We start from the raw sequence: 13,199 nt of genomic DNA on the forward strand, positions 1-13,199 counted from the left end.
GAGGGCTGAAAAGTCAACTTTTAACTTTTTGTCCAACTTTTTTGAATGACGGGCTTTAGGAGTAACCTATACCAGAGCTCTCTGAAGTAACATAATCATTATATTACGGGCTAATACGCTGCAACTGCTTCTTCACTGGTGGTTATTTGTGAGGACACATGAAAACAAATCTGCACAGTACCACCTTACCTTAAGCGAGTATTGTAATTTCAACAACTGCGCGTAACTGACTCAAAACCATCTTCTTGCTTTACTTACAGTTATGAGTTTTTCAAACATTTGCATCACTGTATATAACTGTAAAATGATAGGCAGTTTGAAAAGATATTAATATTTAACTTGTTAGACAAATTACTATTGAGACTTCTTTGGCAGAAAAAACAACTGTCAAAAGAAGACTGGCAGCCTTTTCCAGTTGCAAATCTGTTTTTACAGTTCTGCTATACAGTTCTGCCAGAATGACAAAATTGGAAGAGAGCTATTTTTTCTGTGGGACGTTTTTTTTTTTTTTTTTTTGAATGAGTGAAGAGTAAAATAGAAAAACTGAAAAAATATTTTGCAAGTCTAAATATCTCAAGTTGAAATAGCAGCGTAAAAGGTTTGGACTGAACAAACAACACAAGTTATTCTATGCAAAAAACAACAACAAAAAAAACTAACTAGAGGATAAACATGAGGACAGAATTTCATATCATCAAGTCTGATGCAAAAATGCTCCACGTGCCTACAAACCACCTATGTTTATACCAGAGCATTAATTATATTGCTTTGCGATATAATTTTCAGCTCTGTTGGAAAACATATCGTAATACAAAACATATTATTAGACAGTGAGACACTCATGGAAGTAAGCGATACGGGTAATACCCTGTCAATTGCTTCCAGGAAGACAGCTACAGGTGTCAGGTAAAGCCACGCTGACTAAAATGACATTTAAGGCACTGGCTATTGACTTTAAGGGAGGTTCCAGACACAGAGCTGCCAACTGGCCATGTTGTCAGAAAGGATCATCTCTTACTCTGTTCAGCCAGGCTATTTTTATGATTTATTTCTTTAAACCACTGCCTTTCCAAGAAGCCCAGAGCACAGGTACACCAAGTTCTCACTAAGGATCGCAGCTGCACAGACCAACACGTTTTTAATGAAGCCACATTTGCTCGTGACAGTGGTCTAACAAGTTCTCCTTTCTCATAGTCCCCTCCCCTGCCCCTGGAAGGGAAATAAAAATACTGACAGCAGCGCCTGATGCTATAGTATTCCAAGTAGACCCCTGTGCTGTGTCACCTTCTGCCTGTCCCCCATGTGCCCTCTCATGTAATATAACCCAGCTGAGATTTCTCCAGCTGCATAATCCCAGTCGTGCTCGGAACAGTAAATCAACAGGTCGGGGGAAGTATTGCAAGAATTGCAGGGGAAGTTTTAAGTTGCACAGGAGTAATGTTATGGCACTACAGAATAAGCTACTGCTGTTTGCTTTGTCTGTCATCTTGTGTTAACCCACCCGAGAAAACAATGTGTGTGTGCATGCATTTGTGTGTGTGCATGAAGGACAGAACATCAGCTGTGATAAAAGAAAAATGTACATGCAAAAAGCTCGACACTTTGGGTCATACTTTTGTTTTTTTCCTGAACTACTTCTTTTCCTGCTACTTGCTTTTAATAGCACTTCCCCCCCTGCCACCCCTCCCTCCCTTGTGTCTCCTGTCTCTCTTCTCACTCATGCATACACACACAGTCAGACACATACACATTTAGGAATTTTTGGCCTGGAAGGCAGTCAAGTTTCATTAATTTCTGGGTTTGGGTACAGTACAGTGTGTTCCTGGACTCACATCTGCGAGCGATCATAAATGCTGGAATGCTGGCAGAACATCCAGACCTGCCGGCACAAATATGTCGTCATCACTCTGAGGGAAGAACCGGCACAAAGCCAAAACAGCCGACCAGTTGACTGCCAAACAACCAAACGCCACGGAGATAGAAACACAGACAAAGAGCAATGGGAAAGCAGCCCTCCCGCCTCGCCACATTCATATCCAAATTCTTCGCATTTTTCCTCACCTAAATGTTCTAGACATTTACGTGGGCATCTTACTCCTACACTCAGATTGGGATCGGCTTGGAACAAAGCTTTCAATTTAAGGGAGCCAACTTAAACAGCTGGTCAAGCACAACAGGAAAACTAGTGTTTTGAATAACTCTGCCAGATTTTTCTGCAATGTTAATGCGTACTGTCCTAATCCAATGAGCTGCAGAGCAAGGTATTTAAAACAGACATTTACATGGTTATTCTTTCATCTATTACTTCTGTTTAAACAAAAAAAAGCAGTCAAGCATCTGAATAATGCAGTAAATATAGACTTTTTCCAGTTTCATGCAACATCATTCCATTACCACTTGGGCAGCTTCATCATGTGATATCGTCAATTTCTCCACACATTGGCTTTATGTGATAAACACAACACACTGGTTTTGTTTTTCTGCACGCAACCCTAAAAGATCAACCAACAAAAGATAAATTCCCTTCAGGCTGGTTAGAAACACATCTCTAAACAGTAAACCTCACACGGGAAATAACACTGTACTGGCTGTACAGGCTGACTAATGCACAAGCCAAACACAAGCATACCAAACTGATGAGGCCAGTGTGAAACACCACACAATGAGAACACATGACCCCAAAATGCCAAGAGATTATCATGTAAAGTTATGTTTCCATCAATAATGCGGATGCTCTGAGATAATATGTGTTTGTGGGTAAACTGTAATTAAGCTCGAGAGCGTGATGGGTAAACACCAGCTGTATCAGAACTAGTTTGTTCCATATAAAAAGTTCATTATTTCGTGCTCGTTATTTTGTAGTACTGCAAGAACTCTTACAATCTTGCACAAAGGGCAAACACCAAATACTGTGCTGGTTTATCTCCACAAAGTTTTTGACAGCATGTCAGAAACTAAGTGCATATTGAGCTATTGAATTCACACTAAAACAAAATACTGTCAAGTGTTTTTAATGTCATCATTTTGTGCTTAGGTTTCAAAAGTTTCCACTGTTTAAGTAATAAACATCTGTTCCAGTTATAAGAACTAAAACAATATTTATTTTAGTAAGATTATTTTTGAATGTTCTAATGATTTTTATAAAAAAAAATAATCACCAAACTTCTCAGCATATCACTTTTTGAAGAAGATAGAGGACTTTCCTGAATTCGTGCCACTTTCAGTTATGTAAAAAAAAAAAATTATTTCCCCCGTCTTTATAATTAGTGAATGGAGACATTTAAGTGGTTGCTCAAACTGGATTCACCACAGCAACTGGTAAACAACTAAAATAACTGACTCAACTAAACTCCACTGGGAAATCAAGTTCTGCCTGTACATCTAATGAGCTAACATGAAGAAACACTAGAAATGTTAGCCATGACTCAAACTCTATAGTTCCATTACACTTGCTATTTTCAGTAAATAAATGCTGTGTCCAGATGGTGTACTCATAACAGTCATAACTCATAACAGTCAAAAACAAGTGAGTGGTGTCAAAAACACCACTCAATTGTTTTTATTTTGGCTACATAGGGGAAGATACTAATTCCAGATAGCTAGCTAACAGGGATACATGTTTTTTTCAGGCAATGTGTGGCGCTACTGTTTGATGTTTGTTAGTATTAAATTGTCATCTTTAACACAGAAGCCTTTAAAATGTGTAGTCGGAGGCTGGACAAGTTGTAAATATTTATATAAAGCAGCAGCTGGCGTGTCAATCACAGCCAAATGCAATTATCCCATTTCCAATAAGTGCACAACATACTGTGTTTGATTGGAGACACTGCTCTGTTGGAAGATAACTAGTAAATACATAGTGTACGCTATGTAGTTCTCTTCCATGAAGTACCATAATAGATTCAAGTTGAGAAATGATGAAAACAAATTTAACCTGAAAGACCTCCATTTTCTGTTAACAAAAAGACTACATACTGTATCGTAATCATGGATAAACATTGATTTAAAGGAAACAGACAGTGGTAACAGGCACTTACAAGAAGTAAACATGCAGCGTGGTTTTCCTGATTCTCTTACTAGCAAGAAACATAACTGATATCATCTCTCCATTCATACATCTTCACATTGTGCCCTTTAGCAAAACACTTCACAGACAGCTACTGGTTAAATAAAGATGGATTTTTTTTTACGATGTGCATCAAGTCTTTCTTCCCCTCTCTCTCATACACATACTCGGCCGGCTAATCCAGGAGCTCTCTACTATGTACACATAACATAAAGTGAAGATTAAGTCTCTTAAGCTATAAAGTTGGGTAATGGGCTTACCTGTTTAAAGAAACTGCTGTGCATCACTGTATTGCATTTTCTCCACTACTACTGATGCTGATACTTTTTTTTTAATGTAACATAATTTATAAGAAATACATAAATCAAATGTAAAAGCTAATTACTTTAACTGTGTAGTAAAATCAACCAGTTATCAATGAAAAAAAAGTAAACTGAATGTATTAAAAATAAAAAATAAAAAATTTTAATCTTAAAAGTGGAACAATCACTGAAACCAGAAATGGGCAGCTGATGAATGAAGTGATGAATCTGCTTTTTCGTTAATGGGACACAGTAGATTTGGATGCATGTGAGTAAATGTAGGTTAAATAAGTAAACCTTTGTTTGGTATTTGGTTTTTTAAGAGACCACTGAGACTGAGTCCAAGAATCTCTGGCTCAATGGGGGGGACTGGGGGCAGCATATGAGATGACAGATTTAATACATTGATGGTCTATTGATGAACTAATTTACTGCAAAAGTTCAGCAGTACTTTTAAGTTGAGGCATTGATACTATAAAAGGTGCTGCTACAATTTCATGAACAATAACATTATGGTCCTTTAAATGCACCCAAAAGTGGCTGAGTCAGAGTTCCCCACCCTGTTCAAACCTCCATCTGCAGGCCTTGGCTCAGCAAAGGCTGTCAAACAGTAAACGTCAGGCCGAGATTAGAAAAAAGGAAAAAAAGAAAAGAAAACAACAACGTGGAACGGACTGAGACAGAACAAGACAAGAAGAAAAAAATAAATAGCTGGCACAAGGTAGACTGTACATACTGTACCCTCAGTGGTGGCAGGCAGCCCAGACTGGCGAGCTGCCAAGTCCTCTGTACAACAAGCACAGAGAGACAGACAGACGGGCAGACAGACAGGCAGAGAGTGAGAGACAGAGTGGAAAGCAGAGGGGAGGGAGGAGGCAGCAGCAGCAGCAATGTCTGAAATGCTCCACATCCACGACACGCTGTGCATCCCAAAAAGCCTCTCCACTCTCTTGCTTCATCTCCCTGATATTCTGCCTTTTATGAAGCGAACTGAAGGATGATGGCGGCAGCGGTGGAGGAAGAGGAGGAAGGGTGGAGGGGCTGAGGTTAAGGGTTTTGGGACTTTGTAAAGTGTCATCATTACAGAGAAACACGACCAAAAAAAAAAAAAATCCAGACGTGGTGTCAGACCGAGAAAAAGCCTTGAAAGTCAAACGGTGGAGGCGGAGGTGTAGGAGAAAAAAACCCTGAAAAAGTGCAAAAAATAAAAAAAGACAACAAAAACTATCAAAGAAGCTTTGCCTCAGCGCTGTCTCTTCCCTAACCGTCGCCCGTCTCGACAGAAGCGCTCGTCTTGCCTTTTACGCCAGACCAAAGCGGCTATGAATCAACACTGATGTGTGTAACAGTACAGGTTGATGTCGTGCGTCAAGGCTGCCTCGCATGGAAAGAGGAAAAAAAAGAAAGAAAGAAGAAGAAAAAAAGTTTGTGCACTTGCTGCCACAGTTGCTAAAAATACACTGCCCATATCTTCCGCTCAGTTGCCATTTTCAAGGTGGAGTATGTGGTTCTTCCTAGAGTTTTCAGTCATCTCTCTCGCTCTTTTTTTCCATTTGATCTCCTATCAGCAGAGTTTTCACCTCATGATAATGGGTACAAATTGTGAGTTTTTATTAACCTGTTGATAAAACTGCTTTCTGTTGGAAATCTATTCAAATATTACTTCAGCGTCTATAAAAGAACCCGCTAGAAGACTTTATTTATACTCTGCTACTTTCTTCTAATTAAGAAAAAGATTCCTTTTTAAACAAGAGGCCCTGCTTTATTCAGGAAGTAATTATGATCATAAAATCTCAAACACACATCTATCTCTCACTCTTTTTCTCCATTTCTGTCAGCGTGGTTGTTAGTGATAAAGGTGGCGCTAAGTAGAAAATTCAGCGTGTCCCATTATAAACAGAGTTCTGGACAAATGGCTCCATCCTTGGGCCAACATTAACACAAATTTGGGGTTTTGTGTATGTGTGCAGGAGGTGTTGCCTCATGAGGTTCCATGGCTTTTACAGTGTCTCAATAAACCATCTGCACTTAGGGCCTTAGCAGTGGGGAACTCTTTGCTGCCTATAAAAGACGGTTCATTCCATTAAAGCAGTAGGCTCAGAGCACCCAGACTGCTAGGGTGTGGGTGTGTGTGTATGTGTGCAAGTGGGTGGGTGTAATAGTGTCAGACTCCACCAATCAATGTGTCCACTGTTCTGACTTGTACTACCTTTCAGACCTCTAATGTCACAGAGGTGTAGGATGACAGGATGATGATGTGCAGGCACCTCTTGGGTTAAGTTTCCCAGAGCTGCTCAGCTTGAAGAGTCATTTAATCCACAAATCACTGCAACTAGGTTATGCTCCACATTCACATGTTCAATATAGAATATTTATAGTAGGACAAAGCAAATGTAAGTCAACTTTTCCCTCTATTCCAATTTCAGGCAGCAGCAACTTCAGTACTGGAGTCTATTGTAAATACTTAAATATAAAAATCAGCTTGCAACAAATATATTCTGCACAGTGCATTTATGGTCTATAGTGACAAATCAGTCTTTGTATCTGTTAACAGATGCTAGCATGATTATGACAACTTAAGAGTATGAAGTTTAAAGCTAAAATGCATGTTTAGCCCATTAGGTCATATGTATTTTTGTATCACTGATCATGCTGAAAGCCTGTTACAGTGTATTTGGATTCTATTAGTCCTAATTAACTATCAGTAACTATAATAACTACAACACCACCTACTTCCAGGAACATAAAACAGTTTTATGAGTTAACTCCAAGGCTCTAACTACTATATATGACAGTGAGGTGGTGTCACTGGGAGAAATACATAATAAAGGAAGTAAACACAGAGAGAGGGGGGGGGGGGGGGGGGGGGAAGCCAAACTAACTACATTTAGTCACATGTCAAGCTTGTGGTTCCTAAATATTTGTCCTCTAACCTTTCTTACAGTATTGCTCTGGTATTTTTTACTACTGATTTGGTGACGTCTGTAGCGAATGCAAATACCTCAGGTCAAAATATTATGGAGCAGCAAAACAAACTACTGTCATTTTAATAAAGAAGTGAGACACTAATTGGCCTTTTTCTATCACCCTGTGAGCAACTGAGATCTGATTTAATGCTGCACATGGCACGAGTCTGCAAACAGCAGGGCACAGTCAGAGGAGTTGGTTACCTCGTTGAGAAGTTGGTGGAGTACAGCCTGTCGCCTGCAGCTCCTTATCTAACGGCTCGCTGTGCCTGCTCATTCTTGTTCTATTACTTTGCAGCTTTTGATGCACCGAAAATGGTGAAAATGATCATTGTCTTGTTTTGTTTGTAGCAGTAAGTGCCAAGGTGACTGACAAGTTGCACTTTCTGTGCGTACTTAAAAACCCCAACTCATTTCAGAGCTTTTAACCTGGAAATACTTCACATGAATTAACATGGCATGCTTCATCAGCAGGTGATGCACTTTACCAACATTTAGCTACCTTACTCGGTCACAATGACTAAATAAGTTTGCCACTTGAGCAGCTTATCCAAAATTTATTTGACAGAGATTTTGACTCCTCATCTTAACACCATTGTATTGCCAAGTCAACTACTTTTTTAACACACATATTACATAATTACATTCATTATGCAAAATATATTTCAATGAATTAAAGAATACTCTGGTTTCTATGAAAGGCATCACCAGATATATTAAAAATGTATAATTTTCAATGCATGGATCCAAACATATGAGACATTTCAGGTCCAGGCTCCGTGGGTTATCAGTGGGGTTCCAAATGACTACTTTTCACTTAATTTGGAGTCATAGTTTGAATTTTCGGACAGCAGTAAAATCTGCCAGTAGCGCTTTTCTGTACAGAGTGGCAGCAATGAATGCTCTTTTCTTTAAAGACTGTTACTGCTAGCTCAACAGTGATCACAGCGAGGGGTTGTGGTTTTGGGGTTAGTTTGATTTCCTTACCTGAATGAGACAGCAAATGCATTCGTAGACGGAGGCTGTCCAGGAAGCTCTTCCCACACAGCTCACAGCTGTAGGTCTTCATTCCACTGTGCATCTTTCTGTTGACAAAGAGCAAAAAGAAATATTTTACTATCTTTCAGTGAGACCAGCCAGCGCTTAATGTACCACCGATAGACGTTTGTGTCTCTAACAAAGCGGCTTTTTACAGCTCATAACTAAAGACTTCCAGAACAGAGAAAGTTTGGCCTTGTGCATTTTGAGAGAATATGTCACACTCCATCAGTCTTAACATCAGCACATAACAGTAACCATGAGTGTAACAAGTCATCCATCTACCACACATATTCTTCTGCAGGGACCAGTAGACCATGACTTGCCGCTGTAAATCACAAGGTGCTATTCAAGCAGAGGCGGCATTATCAGCTACCTACATCTAGAGCGCTGCAGAGGGATACGATGCTGTAAAGTGAAATAGACTAAAATAAATAGTGAAACAGAAACACACAAAACCTCTACTTACTGTTACGAACCATTTATGGAACAGTTTTTGACGACTGCTCTCAGAGCTATGAGCTGTTGCGTAGCTTGAAGCCAAATCAGATTTGCAATAAATTGTCTATTTCCAAATGAACAGTCATTAAGCTGTAACGTAGTTTAAGCACACAAGGTCAGACAAGACTAAGGGTCAATATTTGATTATGAAGTAAAGGCCTTGAAGGTTAGCTAAGTAAATAACATCTGACAACAGAAAAGTCTAGTCTTACGGCTCTCTCTGTTCCTCAAATCCTCAAAGACCCCACGGCTCAGTACAAAGCATATTATTCTTGAGAGATATCTGAAAGTGCTCTAAAGCAATTAAAGTGACACGAATTGCCAAACAACTGCCACAGTGCCTTAAGCATCTTGAGAACTTCAAATACCTTGCCTTGAGAGAGGTACACAAAAGCCACAGACACACCCATGATTGTAATGATTGTCAAGTTTGTGCTGTTTCTGATTTGGCACGTTTAGTCTTCTACAACTGTTGCTCTTTCACACAACACAGCTCCAAAAATGAAGCATTACTTTTTTGATGGTAATACTAGATTGTGGGGGAGAAAAAAAAGTGACAGGTTGTGAAAAAGCCTTTAGCTGAAAAGAAAAAAAAAAAAACATACCAAAAAAAAGTGCACAGGAAAAAGACATGATTCTACACTCAGGTGAGTGTATGCTTCAAGCAGGCAAAAAAAGACAACATCAAATACAGCTCACGCTCTCCACTGACTAGTCAGGTGGCAAAAAGTGATCAGCCAAGTGCATTCTTGGGGAAACAATGCCCTTGATGAGAGTTCTGCTCAACTTGGGTGAGATGACAGCCATCCATCTTAGCGCCTCAACAAAGCTACAGAGGAGGAGGTGGTGCCACTTTCCCAAAACATGACTGATTGATGTCAGATGTCGAATGCAAATTGATTTACAGCTCTCTTTTGTGCCTCGAGAGGGAAAGGAAGAGACAAAGCGAGGATTGAGACCAGGACAGACAGCGAGAGATTATAGCGTGTGCTATGGCAATGGCTTTGGGAGTTATTAAGCTATCAAGTCTAGTATGACTTCACTTACAATTAATTGCTGCAAAATATCCTCCAAACCTGACACGAGTAGGGTAAAAACCAGAGAAGTATGAAATTAAAGAGAGGTTAGAAGTTGTGAAGAGACCCTGGAAATCAAGGGCAGAATGACAGCCCTTTGGCATGCAGTCAGCAATTAAAAGGTCCTCTAAATGCTAACTGCCCCCAGAAGGGAAGAGGACACTTAAAAACAACAAAATAGGAGAAACAAAGTGTCATAGAGTGTTACATATCGTTAAAGGGCAATAATGCTCCAGATACCAATGTTATATTTAGCGGCTGCACATCATAAGAGTAGCATACAACAAACATCTTAATCTAATTTGAAAAACTTGGCAAACAGGCATGACAACATGGCATCAAAATTACATCAGGATGTTGTTTTGTTGCACAAATATTTGAAAAACTCTAAAGCAATTGCTCAAACTCCAAATTGCTCAAGTGCAGTAGAGCTGCATTGTATTCAGTTCTATTGAGGCAACTGCCAATGGACAAACTGTCAACTCTTTTTCTCCGCTTCTATAATAGAGCTCCTCTGTGACTGGTTTCAAAACAGTAACCCTTAAAAATTACCTTTTCTTTTACTCGAGGGCATCAAAGACTAGCGTTAATTCCTATTGTTTTAGAAATATTAAAAACAATATTTACAATTTTAAAAACTGAAAAAAGCTATGGAAAAGGGTTTTTCTTTCCTGTAAGAGTCATATGCGATGTACTCACACGCTCTCAATCAGATAAGGAGAAAACACACGTACGTGATAAGCCACAACATACACAGAGGACAAAGCCTTTCAAAGGCCTTTTGTGTCCCTCCTCAATCTGGCCATTGTGCCCCCCAGACAGAGCACTGAAACGGTATGGATGGACTTATTAAGGGCACTCAAAGCGGAACCAATGCCATGTATTTTCACCGTAAATGTAGCATTGATGAGCAAAGGGTGGTGTGCACGTCTGTAGCTGGGGCTGTGTTAACTTTAACTGCAATGGCTAGCACTACCTACTGAAAAAGCACATTACTTGATGTTCAACAGAATGGCAACAGCACCTGTTAAAGTGATTCTGTGTGTTAAAGGGAAGGGTTGGGAATTTTAGAAGACCGCCTTTTTAAAAACGCATTTGTTTTGGCAAAAACTGCAGATTCTCTACAGGCCACGAGGCTAACTGAAATGTTTAAAGGCCCAACTAGACAGCAGATAAAAGAATATTTACAGGCTCCAAAAATGATTTTGTCCTATTTCTCTCTTCATAACAGTTTGCATGGTGGATGATTTTTTTAGATGATTTTTTTTTAGAACTCACTTTATTAAGGCTTAAGTGTAGAGACATGAACACTGACAGGTGAATGGCAACACAGGAAGCTGTAGCTGACAGCTGTCTGCTAGCCGTCTGCTTCTTGTTCTCTAAACAGTCTCACGGAACCGGACCTCTCGGCCATGTTTTGGTGTATTTGCAGTTATGTAAGACACAGTGTAGCTTAATCTGGTTGATTGTGCTAGCTGCTGGTCTGAATCTGTGCTCCAGTCTTGGTCAGTGAAATACTCTTATTTCAAGCCGATGGCTAGGTTTTCTTGTGGACATTCCAGGCTACAGTTGCCTAGGTCAAACCTCTAATATGTTTACTCCCAGGTCATATGTCAATAATTGGTATTCTTCACTCTCATTGGTAGGCACTTCAGTTGCTTGCCTGGAAGTTGAGAAAAGTTCACCTGAGGTCCTACCCACTTCCTGTTGCCAGCAGTTAGTGCCCACAGTTACTTGAAGTCATGGAAGGTCATTCACTTTCTATGTTCTCTATTTGCCACGTCACTACGAATTGCTTCCACCGTGGATGTAACTTTATTGTTCTACTCTCTGATCCAAATACGGTCACCTCGGGCTCTGGCAGCGGTAAAAATTCAAACTGCTGATGACTTCCACAAGCTAACCCGATGCAGTATAAGCAGCTTTATCTGTACAGCTGCCATAATTAAGCCAGCACATGACTCATTAACTGGTGTGTTAGTTTCTTCATCTATGAGTCCACTTGGATCCTAGTGGCAAAAATTCCGTCATCAGTGAGCGCAAGGCTCTCTGCTTTTTCTCGTCACTTGGTGGACTGGTCCATGGGGACACGGGACTACAACGCACCTCAATGCATGCGCCCTTTGGGAGGATTTCAAAGACGTATAACGGGAATGACTACTCATCCATGTCGTCGGCAGATGTCTTTATCTGTGTCAGAGTATAATCCATGTGTAACGTTGTTTCAGTCAGTCTATCCACCTTGACTGGATACCATGATTATAATAATAATAATAATGGATTGGATTTATATAGCGCTTTTCAAGGCACCCAAAGCGCTTTACAATGCCACTATTCATTCACTCTCGCATTCACACACTGGTGGAGGCAAACTACGGTTGTAGCCACAGCTGCCCTGGGGCAGACTGACAGAAGCGAGGCTGCCATATTGCGCCATCGGCCCCTCTGGCCAACACCAGTAGGCGGTAGGGTAAAGTGTCTTGCCCAAGGACACAACGACCAGGACAGAGAGCCCGGGGATCAAACCGGCGACCTTCCGGTTACAGATACGCTTCCCAACCCCCTGAGCCACGGTCGCCCGTGATGATGATCATAAAGAAAGGTTTACCCTTTATATACACGAGACAGGGTGAAAAAATACCTTTATGAAGATGAATGTTGTGATTAGCTTGTCTAATAACAGCAAGTATTTATGAACCCTACTTCTTTGGGGACAGTGCAGTACAGCAGAATAGTATGCATCATTAGAAAACAGTTAGTACTTAAGGCATACTTTATATGCCTTGAAATGCTCCGTGTGCTTAAGTAGAGCTGATAATGGCTATTCAGTAATTCTGTTTCACACACTTCAGTGCTTTAACAAGGTTTAATGGTATGCATAAGGATACTAAAATATTGTCTCAGCTTAGTGATTTACTTGAGATAGACCCCCTCTGTGCACACCCTTTCTCAAATCCCATCGTAACTGTCTGCTTTCATGTTGTGCTACTGAAATAGATGATGAGGTGTGTGCGTGTCTAAACGAGGGTGTGTGGTGGGTGGCAGTCCAGGGAGGGAGGGTGATTTGAAACAGACTGACTGTACCCATTAAGGAAGTTCACATAAAACTCTCTCAGGCCATTTACTCAGTTAATAATCGACTTTGTCCAACAGTCACTTTTGACAACGGCAATAAATTTTAAATTTATGTCAACAAAACATATGCTAATCACCTCGTGCAGAGTGCTTCCTCATAAAAAGCAGCCCAACC

At 40.3% G+C, this 13,199-nt stretch overlaps 1 protein-coding gene across 1 annotated transcript in view; it reads right to left on the reverse strand.

The window, feature by feature from the left end:
• Positions 1–13,199, reverse strand: part of zbtb16a (zinc finger and BTB domain containing 16a) — a 139,443-nt gene that overhangs the window by 77,902 nt on the left and 48,342 nt on the right. The window contains exon 3 of the mRNA XM_084940835.1: positions 8,322–8,419. Within this exon, the coding sequence (XP_084796961.1) occupies positions 8,322–8,419 (98 nt within the window). The remainder of the gene's footprint in view (positions 1–8,321; positions 8,420–13,199) is intronic.

The sequence above is a fragment of the Perissodus microlepis genome, chromosome 10 (assembly GCF_051167445.1).
Source record: "Perissodus microlepis isolate ML-2025 ecotype Zambia chromosome 10, ASM5116744v1, whole genome shotgun sequence".
In the NCBI taxonomy this organism is placed as follows: Eukaryota; Metazoa; Chordata; class Actinopteri; order Cichliformes; family Cichlidae; genus Perissodus; species Perissodus microlepis.